Source organism: Beta vulgaris, chromosome 5, assembly GCF_026745355.1.
Source record: "Beta vulgaris subsp. vulgaris cultivar EL10 chromosome 5, EL10.2, whole genome shotgun sequence".
NCBI lineage: Eukaryota > Viridiplantae > Streptophyta > Magnoliopsida > Caryophyllales > Amaranthaceae > Beta > Beta vulgaris.
Window position 1 is genome coordinate 50,274,827 of NC_079206.1, and position 12,937 is coordinate 50,287,763.

A 12,937-nucleotide genomic window follows, 5' to 3' on the forward strand; every position below is an offset into this window, starting at 1 on the left:
CAGAGATTTTGTAGCGATTGCTCTCCAGCTATATCCGTATCTCATGCCGCGTGGCATGATCAAAGACGGGAAGACGAAGAGTCCATTCAGAGAAAAGCCAACAACTGGAAGGATATATAATGGTAATTGGTAAGCACAAAGTGAAAGAAAAAAAAATGACATTAAAAACAAAATTGTAATCTGGATGAAGGAAGACAAAAGCAAATAAAGATGGTAACTTTATCATTATTCCTCTAAGATGTTTTTTTCATTTCGAAAACTCTATCACCAATAATTCAAGAATAACTCTTTAAGAATAAACTATTTTCAAACACTTAATAATAATTCAAGAACAACATTTTAAGAACACTCTTTCCAAACACTTGAATTATAATTCAAGAATACCCTTTTAAGAACAAACTCTTTTCAAACACTTGAATAATAATTCAAGAATAACCTTTTAAAAACAAACTCTTTCCAAACACTTGAATAATAATTCAAGAATAACCTTTTAAGAACAAACTCTTTCCAAACAACTTGGATTAAAATAATCCTGAAAACAGTTCCCTTCTTATCACCCTTCTATTTTGCTAAGTGTGCACACCCCCCAAGCTAGTCATCCCATCATGAGCTATATCAAGGGGTAACTATAATTGCCAACAAGTGTACTTTGAATCTCTTGATATTAATCAAGCGGAAATAATAATAATATGACTTGTAAGTCATGAATAAACCTCCTTTCCTCATAAATAACTTTTTGAACATTCAACGTTCATAAAAACCAATTAACCTTTTCTTGTAAAAGTAATTTAATTTTCCAAAAAGGATAACAAAACTTCTATATAGAAATGGTTGATAAAATCATTCATTCTTTTCACTTCCAAGAGTGAATAATAAAATATTGTAACCATTTCAAACCAAATTTCTAAACCAATCCAACCATTAAATCAATAAACAACTTTATCACATAAAATCATATTTCAAAGATCTAGCTACATAACGTACCTTGATCTTGCACAACTAAATACTAGTATCTTCACTTATTCTTATACTTGAGCTTTCTAATAACCAATCAATAAGCAATCTACCACATGAACTTAATCATGAATTTAAACATGAATGACCTATCATGAGCATAATATTTTTGAGTAAGAAATATGAAAATATTTTTCTTAAACCAAAGAAAATTGAAACTTGAATAAGACATAAAAAACTAGAATAGATAGGAAGAGAAAAAAGAACTTTGAAGTCAGAAGTTATAGATTCTTCAAAGTTTTTGTGTGGAAGATGGCTTAAGGTATGGGGTATTTATAGGAGTAGAATAGGTAGTACTTAATTTCCAAAATTAAATAGTTTGTAACATTCACCATAAATTAGGAGATTAAACCAAGATTTGTAACCTCCATCATAAATTTGGAAGTTATAGGAAAACAAAACTCCCTCCAATCACCATAAATCCCCGTAGGAATATATGGCCCCTAAAAAAAAAATTATTTTTGGTTTTCTGAAATTTTTTGACTAGGATTTAATACCAAAAGCTTAACAAATCCAATTTTGGCGCCATATTCCCGTCAAAGTAATTAAAAATCATTGAAAATACTAAAATATCCTTTGCTTAAAATATTTATTTTAGAAAATAAATATTTTATTATTTAAATAAATACTAAAAATATGGGGTATTATAGATACTACCAAGGGGTGATCATGAGGATAAATGATCCCTTTGGCGTCCTCTAACATAAAAGCTACTGACGGCATGCTTGGAGGTGTCGACCACTATCCGATGTTATTATAGTTAACCTGGTGCCTATAACCTCTTTCAGGCTAACCTTGGCATCATGTATGTTTCCTCCATGCGCCGGTCCTCTTGAGATGACATGAATTTCAATGATCCGTTCTTATACCGACTTTCTACCACCGTCTTCATCTTCTCTGGACGGGGTCTTTCGATCTGTTATCGCTTACATACCAAGTCTTCGATGTCGTCCCTTAAATCTTTACAGTCGTCTGTGATGTAACCGTAATCCCTGTGGAAGTCACACCACTTCGACTTGTCCTGGCCCTTATAAAACATCTTCTTGGGCTTCTGCCACTTGTCATCTTTCTTATGGAGCTCATAGATCTCTGCCCTGGACATTGTCAAAAGAGTGTAATTGCGATAACGGTCAGATCGCCCTTCCTGACCCTTCTTTACCGAATTACTCTCTTCTTTTCTTCCAGAATTGTCCGGCTTCTTGTGTTTACAGTACATGTCCTTATCGTTCTCCTTTCCATCTCCTTCCGGTCGCTTCACAGCTGCAGCCTTGTCGAATTCTTCTCCACGAATAAAGTCGTTTGCCTTTCCCAAAACTTCATTCAGACTAGTCAATTTTTTGCGGCCTAGGTAGCTTTTGAAGGCAGTTCCTTCTCTTAACCCCGTCATCAAAGCTAAAATTGCCACCTCTTGCTGCGTGCTGGGTATAGTGACAGCTTCGGGATTGAAGCGTCCTATGTAACCCTCAAGCTCTCCGTCTCTCCTTGCTTAATGGACATCAGCTCGTCGATAGTTTTCTCCTTGCGCTTGTTACTGACGAAGTGTGTAACCAACATGGAAGTGAGCTGCCAGAAGTCAAAGACAGTTGCCGGTGATATGCTTTTGAACCAGGTATGGGCTAGTCCAGACACAATAGAAGGAAAAACTTTACATCATACCGAGTCGGTATCAGTGTACAGCAACATGTGTCCTTCATAAGCCGAGATGTGATCCTCTGGATCTGTCTTACCATCATACTTACATGTCAACATCTTGATTTTCTCCATGGGTTCCTAGAGTATAAGCGTCGAGAAAGGGGAATTACGAAGAGATACAGGTGCCCTTCGTCGCTATTCGCTTTCTCTTCGGGGCTGAGTTGACTGCTAGATCTCAATGAATTGATCCTCCTCTTCATCTCCTCCTCCCAGTGGCTCCGTAGGGGACTTGGAATTCTCCACCTAATCCTGATCATTCCGGCCTTGGTCATCCTTGCTGTCCGTTGCGAGAGAACGCATCTTTCTCACTGGGCTATGGGGTTTGCCCAGGTAACGCTTGCCGGTATGACCGGTCGGTGACGCCTGGCTCGCCATTGCTTGGACGACCTATGCAGCACTCCTGAGTTGTGTAGGGGTGAAGATGTGCTAGAACGCTTCAAAGATACCTGGTTGAGGGGCGTCGTTAACACTTTTCCCCTTATCAACAGGTGTCCTAGAAAATCCAACCACTGGTTGCGGAGTTGAGAAACCCGATGGTGCTTTCCCCGCATTGTTCTCATCAGTTTCCAGCATCCCAAAAGTCTGCTTATTAGGATCCATGAGAGTGGTATGCTGGCAAATTAATGACTTAAGACTTAAAGGTATAATTCACCCCTCCTTTTAGCGCCAATTGTTTCGATATGGAATAAATGCGTTGGAGTGAACCGTTGTCCTTCAAATGTATAAACCGATTTGAAGTTCTGTGAAACAGAGCACGTAAACTAACATCGAGGACTGATCCGAGAAACACTTCTTCGATTCCTAAGTCAGTAAAGGGTAATAACCGGTATATCTCAGATAGACTATATTAATATATGTGAACGTACCTTATGAGTTATGACTCAGATCAATGGGGTATTTATAGGAGTCGATAGTGTCCTTGCTAAGATAGGACTTGCTCCTATTGGTTGGATACAATTCTATCCTCTTTCAATACTTATCTCTAGGCCCATAGGCATATTAGATAATCACTGGATCAAACCCAGGCCCGTATGAGAATGACCCAGGTTAGGAATACCATCAAGGTATCCTGACAAAACCGGGTCCTATCGCAAATACATTGACCATAACGGTCTTCAGCGGTTCCTCATTACCGGTGTGGAACTTAATCAGCCCCCATACACACACGATAATACACGAGTAACACGCATCATTTCTTATTTGTAACTTCGAGCACTTTGAGAAAAATAGGCATCTCCCCATTAATCTCTAGTCAAAAAGGTACAGGTACACGTAATCATCCCCATCAATGAACCTTATCTAAACGAAAGGACAGAGAAGCTGACAGCTGATTTAGAGTCCAAATTAAAAGATTAAAACAAGTAGATCCAATATAGCATTGATATAAAATTAGATAAACAGTAGTTTGAAATGGGAGGAGTAAAAGTCACATAAATTCATGTTAAAAGACATAACTAAAAAGAAGAAAGATTCATTACAACATTAACTGAAGCTTACATTCATAATTGAATCCTATGGTGAAGATGTCAGTAATCAAAGTCCCTCCTTAGGCCAGTCTCTACATGTAACCCAATGACCCCCAATGAAAAATTTACAGCATTCTCAAAAATGGCCTAGTTACACAAGACTGATTAGGTCAAAATTTCTGGTTCCCAAAACTTCAGAAAAGTGCTTCTTCCCCAAAGCACCCTAGGAAAAAAAAAAGAATTGAAAAAGGGCCATTTTAATTCCTAGATGAAATAAAATGGCTTTTTTTTTAGACATAAGTATTAACCTACTAACAATAGCAAGGTCTTCACCAGTGCTTTCAAAGAGGTAGTCTAAAAATATGCAGAGCCACATGAAAAAAAACAATTTACAGCGTTCTACAAACACCAGGCTCCAAGCCACTTCTTAGTCCTTATTCTTCATCTTCGCTGCCAGCTGCAGGTTGCCTACCTGGCTTTCCCCGAAAATTGGTACCCATTGGAAATGGTTCCTACATCATAGTATGGCAAAAATAAATCAGCTGCAGTTTATGGGCAAACTGATCACAACCATCTAGGCTAATGGATTCGTACTTCAAGGTTTAAAAGGAAAATGTGTAAAAAATAGGGAGAGCATATAACAAAGATGCAAAGATAGATACATCAGTAGGAAACTTGTTTTGGAAAATTCTTTTGATTTTGTTATGTAAATTTTCAATCTACATTCAACAATCTAAAAGCAATGACTATATCACCTACCCAAATGAAGGATTTATTTGTCCTGTGAAAGCTAAGATATAGTCTACCTAGCAGCACAATCTTGATATAGATGTAATATTGTAATATCACTAGTCTCGGTATTTCCACGGGTAAAAATAATAGCAAATGGTAATTCGAGTTACAACATTAACTAAGTTACCTTAACAAATTTCAACTTATCATCAAATGTCATTATTTCCTTAATTAGGTACCTTATGTAGATACTTTTACCCTGATCATCTATGCAAAAAGCCAAAAAGTCATGTTTACCAACTATTGGCTTTAACGTCAAATCTACCTAGATCTTGACCCTTCTAGGTTACTCCCCCAACCACCCAACCCAATCATAATCAATATAGTAGAGGTCCTACGCTTTAATCTAGTCGACAACGTAATCATGGAAATCTTTTCTTATCATGCTCATAAGTATAGAAGCTACTCTTCAGATGTCCAACTCACAAGTGCACGTACTTGACAAACGGTAGTGCATATAATGCATTTAAGTACGATGGGAGTACAAACAAGTCTCAAGCACTTCTGCTGTGGACAAAGAAGTGAGCATTTGTCGAACCTGATCACCAGCATTAGGACCATCAGTGTGAAACAAAATGGGGCGGCAACGTTTATCCTCATTCATCAAGCTTGAATTTTGAAAATGTGCAATAAGGGCTCCTTTCCCTTGAATGCGAGCATAAGCAAGAGATGCAACCTTTTCACTGTTGAACTTCTCCCACTTTCTACCTTCAAATGTCTGCAAAAGACATTTGCCATTTTCAGACTTAACAGGGACAAATGTGTAGCCCATATATAGATAGAAGTCTTCACTAAACAAACCTGATGAAAAGAAACAATCTGGAGAGGATCAATCATGTTGATGAATGCATAGCCCATATTGCATTTATTCTGTAAATTTAGGCGAACCATTAGAAAGCTAAAAAACTTAATGTTTTCAAGCAGTTTTATAGTAGTGACTAGTGACTTCTACGAGGCCCCCTACCTTGAAATCAATAGGCAAATATATAAAATCATATTTTCCACGGTGCTGCTCGTCAATTGTAGCCAAAAGCATTTTGGAAGTGTACCTGGAGTCACCAAGAAATTACATAAAGAAAGGAAATTAATGTGATATATAGGAAAAATGGAAAATATTAGGAGACAAGTGTTACTAACTTCTCAACACAACTACATGAATTAAGTTAAATGATTCAGTAACTTGGTAACGGTATATGCTAGCCATACAAGTAAACATCAAAGCCATCATAATATAAAATCAACATACTTGTTAGGGATATTCTTGATCATGAGCGTTGTTCGTATGTCATCACCCCGCAAAATACGTTCAATATTAAGTTCATAATGCTTCCTGTCAGCATGACTCAAGTTGGTTTCATTTCTGCTTCTTCTAACTCGTTCACTTGGAGAACCAAAAGATGTTGGCAGCGAATTCATCGTATTTCTCTCATGGAACATGTGACTTAGTTGTTGAGGCGATTGTATTCCAGCATTTTTAGACATCTCAGTGCCATGAACATGAGAAAAGCTGATAGGAGAAGATATTTCTCGAGCAGGTGATGCAGAATATCCAGGTAAACCAACATTCCTAATGGCACCCATTTGATAACCAGAAGCTTCATGAGACTCTCCTGCATAAATCTGCTGTCTGTCCCACATTGAAGCCTTCATTACTGGTGCAACAGGAGCTGAGCCTACCTGAAGGTGGTGCACTGGTGAGACCATATTCATCATAAGGTGTGGAGCCCCAGGAGATCCGGGAAGCCTTCCAAGGTGATTTGCATGGTTGTTATTCAAAAATGATGGGGAATTCGGCATAAGCAAAGATCTTAGTTGATGTTGCTGATATGAGTTAGACTTGCTTGCCATTGACTGGTGTACATGAAGTCCATTCGGAGAAAAGCCAAAAACTGGAAGGATATATAATGGTACTTGGTAAGCACAAAGTGAAAGAAAAAAAAATGACATAAAAAACAAAATTGTAATCTGGATGAAGGAAGACAAAAGCAAATAAAGATGGTAATTATCATTATTCCTCTAAGATGTTTTTTCTAAAAAAAATTGCTGAAATCATGATCACAAGTACTACAGTAGATAATGCTTGCCGAGAGACAACCAGTTGCTAACCAGCTGCAAATCAATAATTGGCTGTCACCTGCACACCATGTTTCCTTACAAAAACAAGTCCGTCAGTATAGTCTAATTCTTCATTTCCTAGCTCTCCCAATAGATAGATTAGTTGTAATGGGTTGAATGGCTGCTATAGCGTAATAACAGCACATCTTGTAGCAAATTTGCTTGAGATACTTAGAAATCAGTAATCTTGAATGCGGCTTAAATTGTCCAGGAAGGACAGATTTTTAATCAACATACGCAAGCAAGGTAATAGAACAATGATGAAACTTTGAACTTACCGCTGTCACTGAATTCCCTAGCATGCCCATTCAAGCCCAAATGATGAGGGTCCAAGTTAACCTTTTCTGATACCCTAGGACGAAAGTCATCAGCAAAGCCATTCACACTGTCCAATGAGTTAACATTAACAACACTATGTATTGGCACTTGAGGAGAGTGGGGATGGAAATTGGGAATGCATCTGTTATCAAGCTGCACTTGGGGAAAAGATTGACTCGCCTCACTGTGACCAAATTCATTGCCAACAGACGGCATTCTAACTGGAGAAGGAAAACCGTTGAAAATGCGAGAATTTTCATGAGGTGATCCATCACCCACCAAAGCACCAGTGGACAGTCTCGCGGAGGAATGCATCCTCGGTGCATGATCCATCACATGCATAGAACGTTGTTGATTCTGGTGAATTCCCCAAGGATAGCCCACATTTCTCCGGCCTGCCTGCAAATGCTCTTCCGCCTCTAATTCTATGCCACCACTATAAGTAAAGACATCAAAGTCATCCAAATCATCCCCACCATTGGCATTATTCAGATGTCCCATCTCATCAACAATCCCAGAAAACAGCTCTTCTTCATCTGGAAGAAGATTGTTGATCGTCTGTCCTTCAGTTTCTTCTAGGGATTTAAAAGGTTCCACCTCATCTATTTGGGGAGCAACAGCAGAAGACGGACGAGACAAAAATTTATTGGATGACAGTCTAACTGCAAAAGAGAACCACTATAAGTATTGCCGAACTTCAAGATAATTAAAAATTTAAAATACGCAGTTAGACTTGAAAATATTGTAGAATTCGACCTGATCTAATAATATACAATAACAAAAGTTGTTGATTACACAATTGAAAGAGCTGTGATATCTCACAAAATATTGTAAAATTAACAAAATTTGTTAATTGTACTATACAGTTGAAAGAGTTGTGATATGCAAAAAGTCTATTACTGAAAGGAATTGGAAGAACTTAGTACAATAAACACTTACGCTTATGATTAACCAGCTCAGAGAGTGAACTGGAGAAAAGACTGCTTTCATTTTGAGCCCCAACGACACCAACAATATGTCGATCTCCATTGCAGTATGCTGAATCGAGATACATATCAGGGCGCATTGTTTTATTCGGATTCATAGATCTCGACAGCGTTCTATGCACACCTATATTTCCGTCTTCACCAACTACGTCAACCTTCTGATCTCTGGGTACAGAAGACTGTGACATTGCCAAGCAATCAGACAGTTTACCCACAGCCGAAATTTTCTCCAAAGATGACAAAGTAACCATCTCTCTTCCTGATTTCTATACCAAAAATCCAGTAGCCCCCTAAACAAGCAAGAAACAGATGAAATAATATAGGGAACCCAATTATACTACTCCAGCTAATAATATCCTGATTTAAGTCACAGTTTTGAAGAAAACCCAAAATTCTTTTTCTTTCAAAACACTCAACCCCATTTTTAGGCATTAAATTCCTATATCAATCAATTACTCAACATTCTCAAATTTTAAGCAATCAATCAGATGAATAATTTAACACATAAACTACTTTCACAAGCAAATGTACCATATTATCAACAATACCAAAAAAAGAATTAAAATTTTTGCAGCTTGTAAAAGACCCAAAAACAGAAACTTTATGTTTATTTTTATTTTCTCACAAAATCTGATAATTCTAAGTTGTTGATGCTGAAAAAAAAAACAATGATCTTACAGATCATAAAAATAGTAAATTATATCCTTTTTTAAAGAATATTATTACAAGACAATACAGATCAGACCAACAAATAAGATAAGATTTAATTAGCTGCTTTGCAGGTAAAAGGTAGACGTAGCAACAAAACTTTACTCAAAATTATTATATTTATTAATTAATTATCATATGATAAAAAAGATTATTACCACCTAATTTTGTAAAACAAAGAAAGCGGACCAAATTGTAATTGGGTCATAATCATATAAAGAATCCCTGTTTCCGCGTTACAGAATATTTTATTTTTAATCTATGCTTCAAATTTCATCTTCCCCAAAATTACATAATCCGCAACCAAACACTAACACATTAAGACAGATGAAATATTATTCAAAATACTTTCTAATTAAAAAAAATTAAAGTAGAAATGAAAAAGAAGTCAAGATTAAAAAAATTAAATAAAAATTAAAGCGTACTAATCAATTAGTCATTATAATATGCTAGGAAGGAATAAAACTAGGTGAGCAGCCTACGAAATATAAAATATTCGAGATTTCAGACCAACAAATCAAAAATTAAGAATTGGGGTTTTTTAAAAAAATTAAATAAAAAATCAAATATTTTATGGGAATTTCACACATGAAGATTTTCAGACATGTAGATCGGAACTTGATTTTCTAAATTTCTTACTAAAAAAAAAATTAAAGACAGAAAATAAAAACGTACCGTACAAGTTTAAGCTACCACCATGAAAATTCAGGAGATTTTCTTCTTCTTTGTAAATGAAGAACTGGAGGAAGAAATTTAGGAGAGAGAATTAGAGATCTTCTGCATTGCAAAATTTGGTAGAAAAAAACAAGCTTTTTTTTCTTATTTTGTAGTGAAATTAATAATCACCCAAGTGAAATTTTGGTGAACCCAACTTCGATCTAAGAGTAAAATTGAGAGGGAAAATTATTGTGGGTAGCCAACAAAAATTGATGAAGAAAAAGATTGAAGAAATCTACAGTTTATTTAATTTTTCTGGGTAAAATTTGTACTTGGGTATTTCTGGGTAAGGGGAAAAAAAAAAAGAGGAGAGAGAAAGGAAAGGAAAAGAGAAGACGGAAGGAGACAAAACAGAAAGGCAGTTCAGGCTAAGTAAGAGAGAGAATGAAGAAGAAAGGAAGTGAGGAGAGAGAAAATGAAGAAAGAAAAGAGAAGAGAAGAGAAGAGAAGAGAGGTGGGTTGTTTATCTTTTGTTTGTTGTTGAAAGGGATGAGATTTGACACATGAAAGACTTATGAGTACTGAGACAAAAAATAATACGAGAAGACGATATTATATTATATGATATGAAATGAAATGAAAAACTATAAAGTATGATATATTGATATGATAAAATATAATAATAATAATGGTAGTAGTAGAAGAAAGAGAAAGACTGTAGTACTAGTAGTTAGTAGTAGTGGTAGTTTTAAGTTTTTGGTGACAAATATGGGAATTGAGTATTGGTCTAAAATTAAAATACCATAAAGTTATAGTAGTAGTAAAGTAAGTAGTAAGTACATAACGCTCTTCTCTTTGTTTTTTTGGTTGGAGTAAAATTAAATTCTGCCTCTTTCTTTTTCTCTTGTTTCTACTTGTACGTTGTGTGAATATGTATGTGAGTGTGTCTGTGTGTGTCATCTCATCTCTCCAATAAAAAACAACATTTGCATGAACTAAATCAATATGCAATTGCTGTGCTTTTCCATTTATGCTCTCTTACTTTCTTCTTTTGTTTTGTAATTTGGGAATTCTTCTTTTTATGACCTCAATGCCAACGGCCTAGTTTTCAGATGAGCACTTGAAGATGTCAAAGTTATCTTGTCTATTGAGGGAGGGAGTTGGTTACTCGTGTAGTCTCAGTTTGTAAGTAATCAAGTGTATTGTGGACTTGTTTGGTACGGTTCATGTTCTTCTCTCCCTTGCGCACCATATATGTTGAATGTTGATATATGAACTGTCAAGTGTATATAGGCTAAATTTGGCCTAATAAGAATAAGATAAACTTGAAGGTTGAAGGTTTAGTTCTCATTTCGAGCATTTTAGGAGGATAAGAGTTTCTATGTCAATAGGACTCTAAATCTTACCTAACCAAAAAGACGTATTATTTTCACTATAAAAGAAGATATATCTGTGTAGCTAGGCACCAAAATGCGTCTTTACATTTTGGTACCCGGTAAATTGAATATATCGTTGTCCTAATTGGTCGGATTTAAAGAAGAGCAATTTAAAAAGCCTTGTTCAAAACCTTTAAAAACTCAAAACCATATTTCAAAGCCTATTTAAGAATAAGATCGATTTTAAAAGCCCAATCGCTTATTCTTGATAAAATTAATTGATTTTTAATTTATTTTTTAAATAAATCTTTTATTAAAATAATTTCATAAAAATCATACGTTACTACTTAAGAATATTTATTCCATAATTTAATGAAAATATTTGGTAAAAGGTAAAATATGATGGTTATCAACGGATAAATGAAAAAAGTCGGTTGATTACAGTTGGCTCCGCGGAACGCAAGGCCCTTGCGCTAGGCGCAAGCTCTTGTGCGTTGTGCATCTTTAGATAGATGTCAAAATCAGTGGATCGCTGGCCAGGCTTGCATGCTACGCCAGATTGCGACAACAATTGAAGAGCATTTTTTAAAACTCTAATTCTATAATTTTCTATAAATAGCCTCAAATATCATTGGTTTTTGGGACCTTTTTATATTATACACACATACTTTCTACTACTCTCATACTCTCCCAAATAGTTTTAATATACAATGAAGGATTGTTGAATTGAGTATTGAAATATTTTTACAGGCTTAAAAGAAAGCTCACTCTCAAGTCCATAACTCATCAAGACATAATAGACGAAAAAGATATAACTAAGGATCTCATTTGCAATTCAAAATATTTTCTTCATCATTAACATTTTATTTTTCTGTGATATTTTATTCTTCATGACTGCTTTGTAATATTATTTCCAATTGCATGGTCACTTATATTTTATTGCTAAATCATACATACATTATTAAATCATGCTTAATCATATAATTTGGACAATCGGCAAAGTTTCCAAAAGTAGATCTTATATGCTAAAAATCGACCTTTAGTATATTTATTTTTTATGCAATTAATCAATTTTATGTGTAATTTGCAATAAATATGTCACAGAAGTAAGTAGAGACCATTATCTAGGCAAATATGGTTCATAAACTAATTTGTAACCTCAACCTCGAACCTAAAAATTCAGAGTCATTAATCAGTTTTCCTTTTAAAAATTGGTTGACCACTCTTAAACTATATCTATATATCTATAAAAAAAAAATATTAAAAGGTGTTCTTATAAAAGGAATCGTGCCACGTGGCACTCTTTTGAAACTTTTAGTACACGTGTTTATAATCTCATTTAAAAATATTAACAATGTGTAGTTACTAGGATTCGAATACATGACTTTTGAAATGAAATGTGAGAGTTTAACCATTAATTCACTACAATTTCAATGCTTAATTTTTGAATGTAAAACATAATAAAGTCTTATAATTACATGTAATTATAAAATAAAGACAGGATTTTTGATCTCTAACACTTAATATTAAGTAATAACATTCTCTTACCCCAATTCCATTGAAATTGTTATTTTTATCCCCAATTTCTTCGAAGTTTTTTCTATAAACAACTTATTATGCCATAACATTCATGATTCAATTTCGCACACCAACAGAATATTACGAAAAACCAGTCAATATTCCAATTTCGTACTAGTAGAATATTATGAAAAACTAATAAAACCAATTATGAAATTTATAAATGATAATATATTTGATAATTGTAGATGTCTCGGGGTATCGCCCTGGCCAAAATACTAGTAAATATATTAAA

General features: G+C 35.0%; 1 protein-coding gene across 2 annotated transcripts; it reads right to left on the reverse strand.

Moving 5' to 3' along the window:
* Window positions 1-4,141: 4,141 nt before the first annotated feature.
* Window positions 4,142-10,279, reverse strand: LOC104893915 (protein MEI2-like 1). Of its 2 annotated transcripts, none has more exons than XM_048644468.2 (8): window positions 9,767-10,279; window positions 8,337-8,673; window positions 7,358-8,059; window positions 6,211-6,853; window positions 5,929-6,013; window positions 5,766-5,834; window positions 5,403-5,682; window positions 4,142-4,684 (listed from the first exon to the last, which is right to left on the reverse strand). In XM_048644468.2, exons 2-7 carry the CDS (start codon window positions 8,632-8,634, stop codon window positions 5,431-5,433), a joined length of 2,049 nt encoding a protein of 682 aa, XP_048500425.1. In that variant the 5' UTR covers window positions 8,635-8,673; window positions 9,767-10,279; the 3' UTR covers window positions 4,142-4,684; window positions 5,403-5,430. The 2 variants fall into 2 exon arrangements, with proteins under 2 accessions (XP_048500425.1, XP_010678356.2); XM_010680054.4 differs by having other exon boundaries at window positions 5,503-5,682; window positions 9,767-10,277.
* Window positions 10,280-12,937: the final 2,658 nt, after the last annotated feature.

Coding starts and splice junctions, on each gene's coding strand:
- LOC104893915 (XM_010680054.4), bottom strand. CDS start 8,634: ATGGTTACTTTGTCATCTTTGGAGAAAATTTCGGCTGTGGGTAAACTG. Junction 6,854..7,357: donor TAGGGAATTCAGTGACAGCG/GTAAGTTCAAAG, acceptor ATATCCTTCCAG/TTTTTGGCTTTTCTCCGAAT. Junction 5,835..5,928: donor ATTTGCCTATTGATTTCAAG/GTAGGGGGCCTC, acceptor CTAAATTTACAG/AATAAATGCAATATGGGCTA.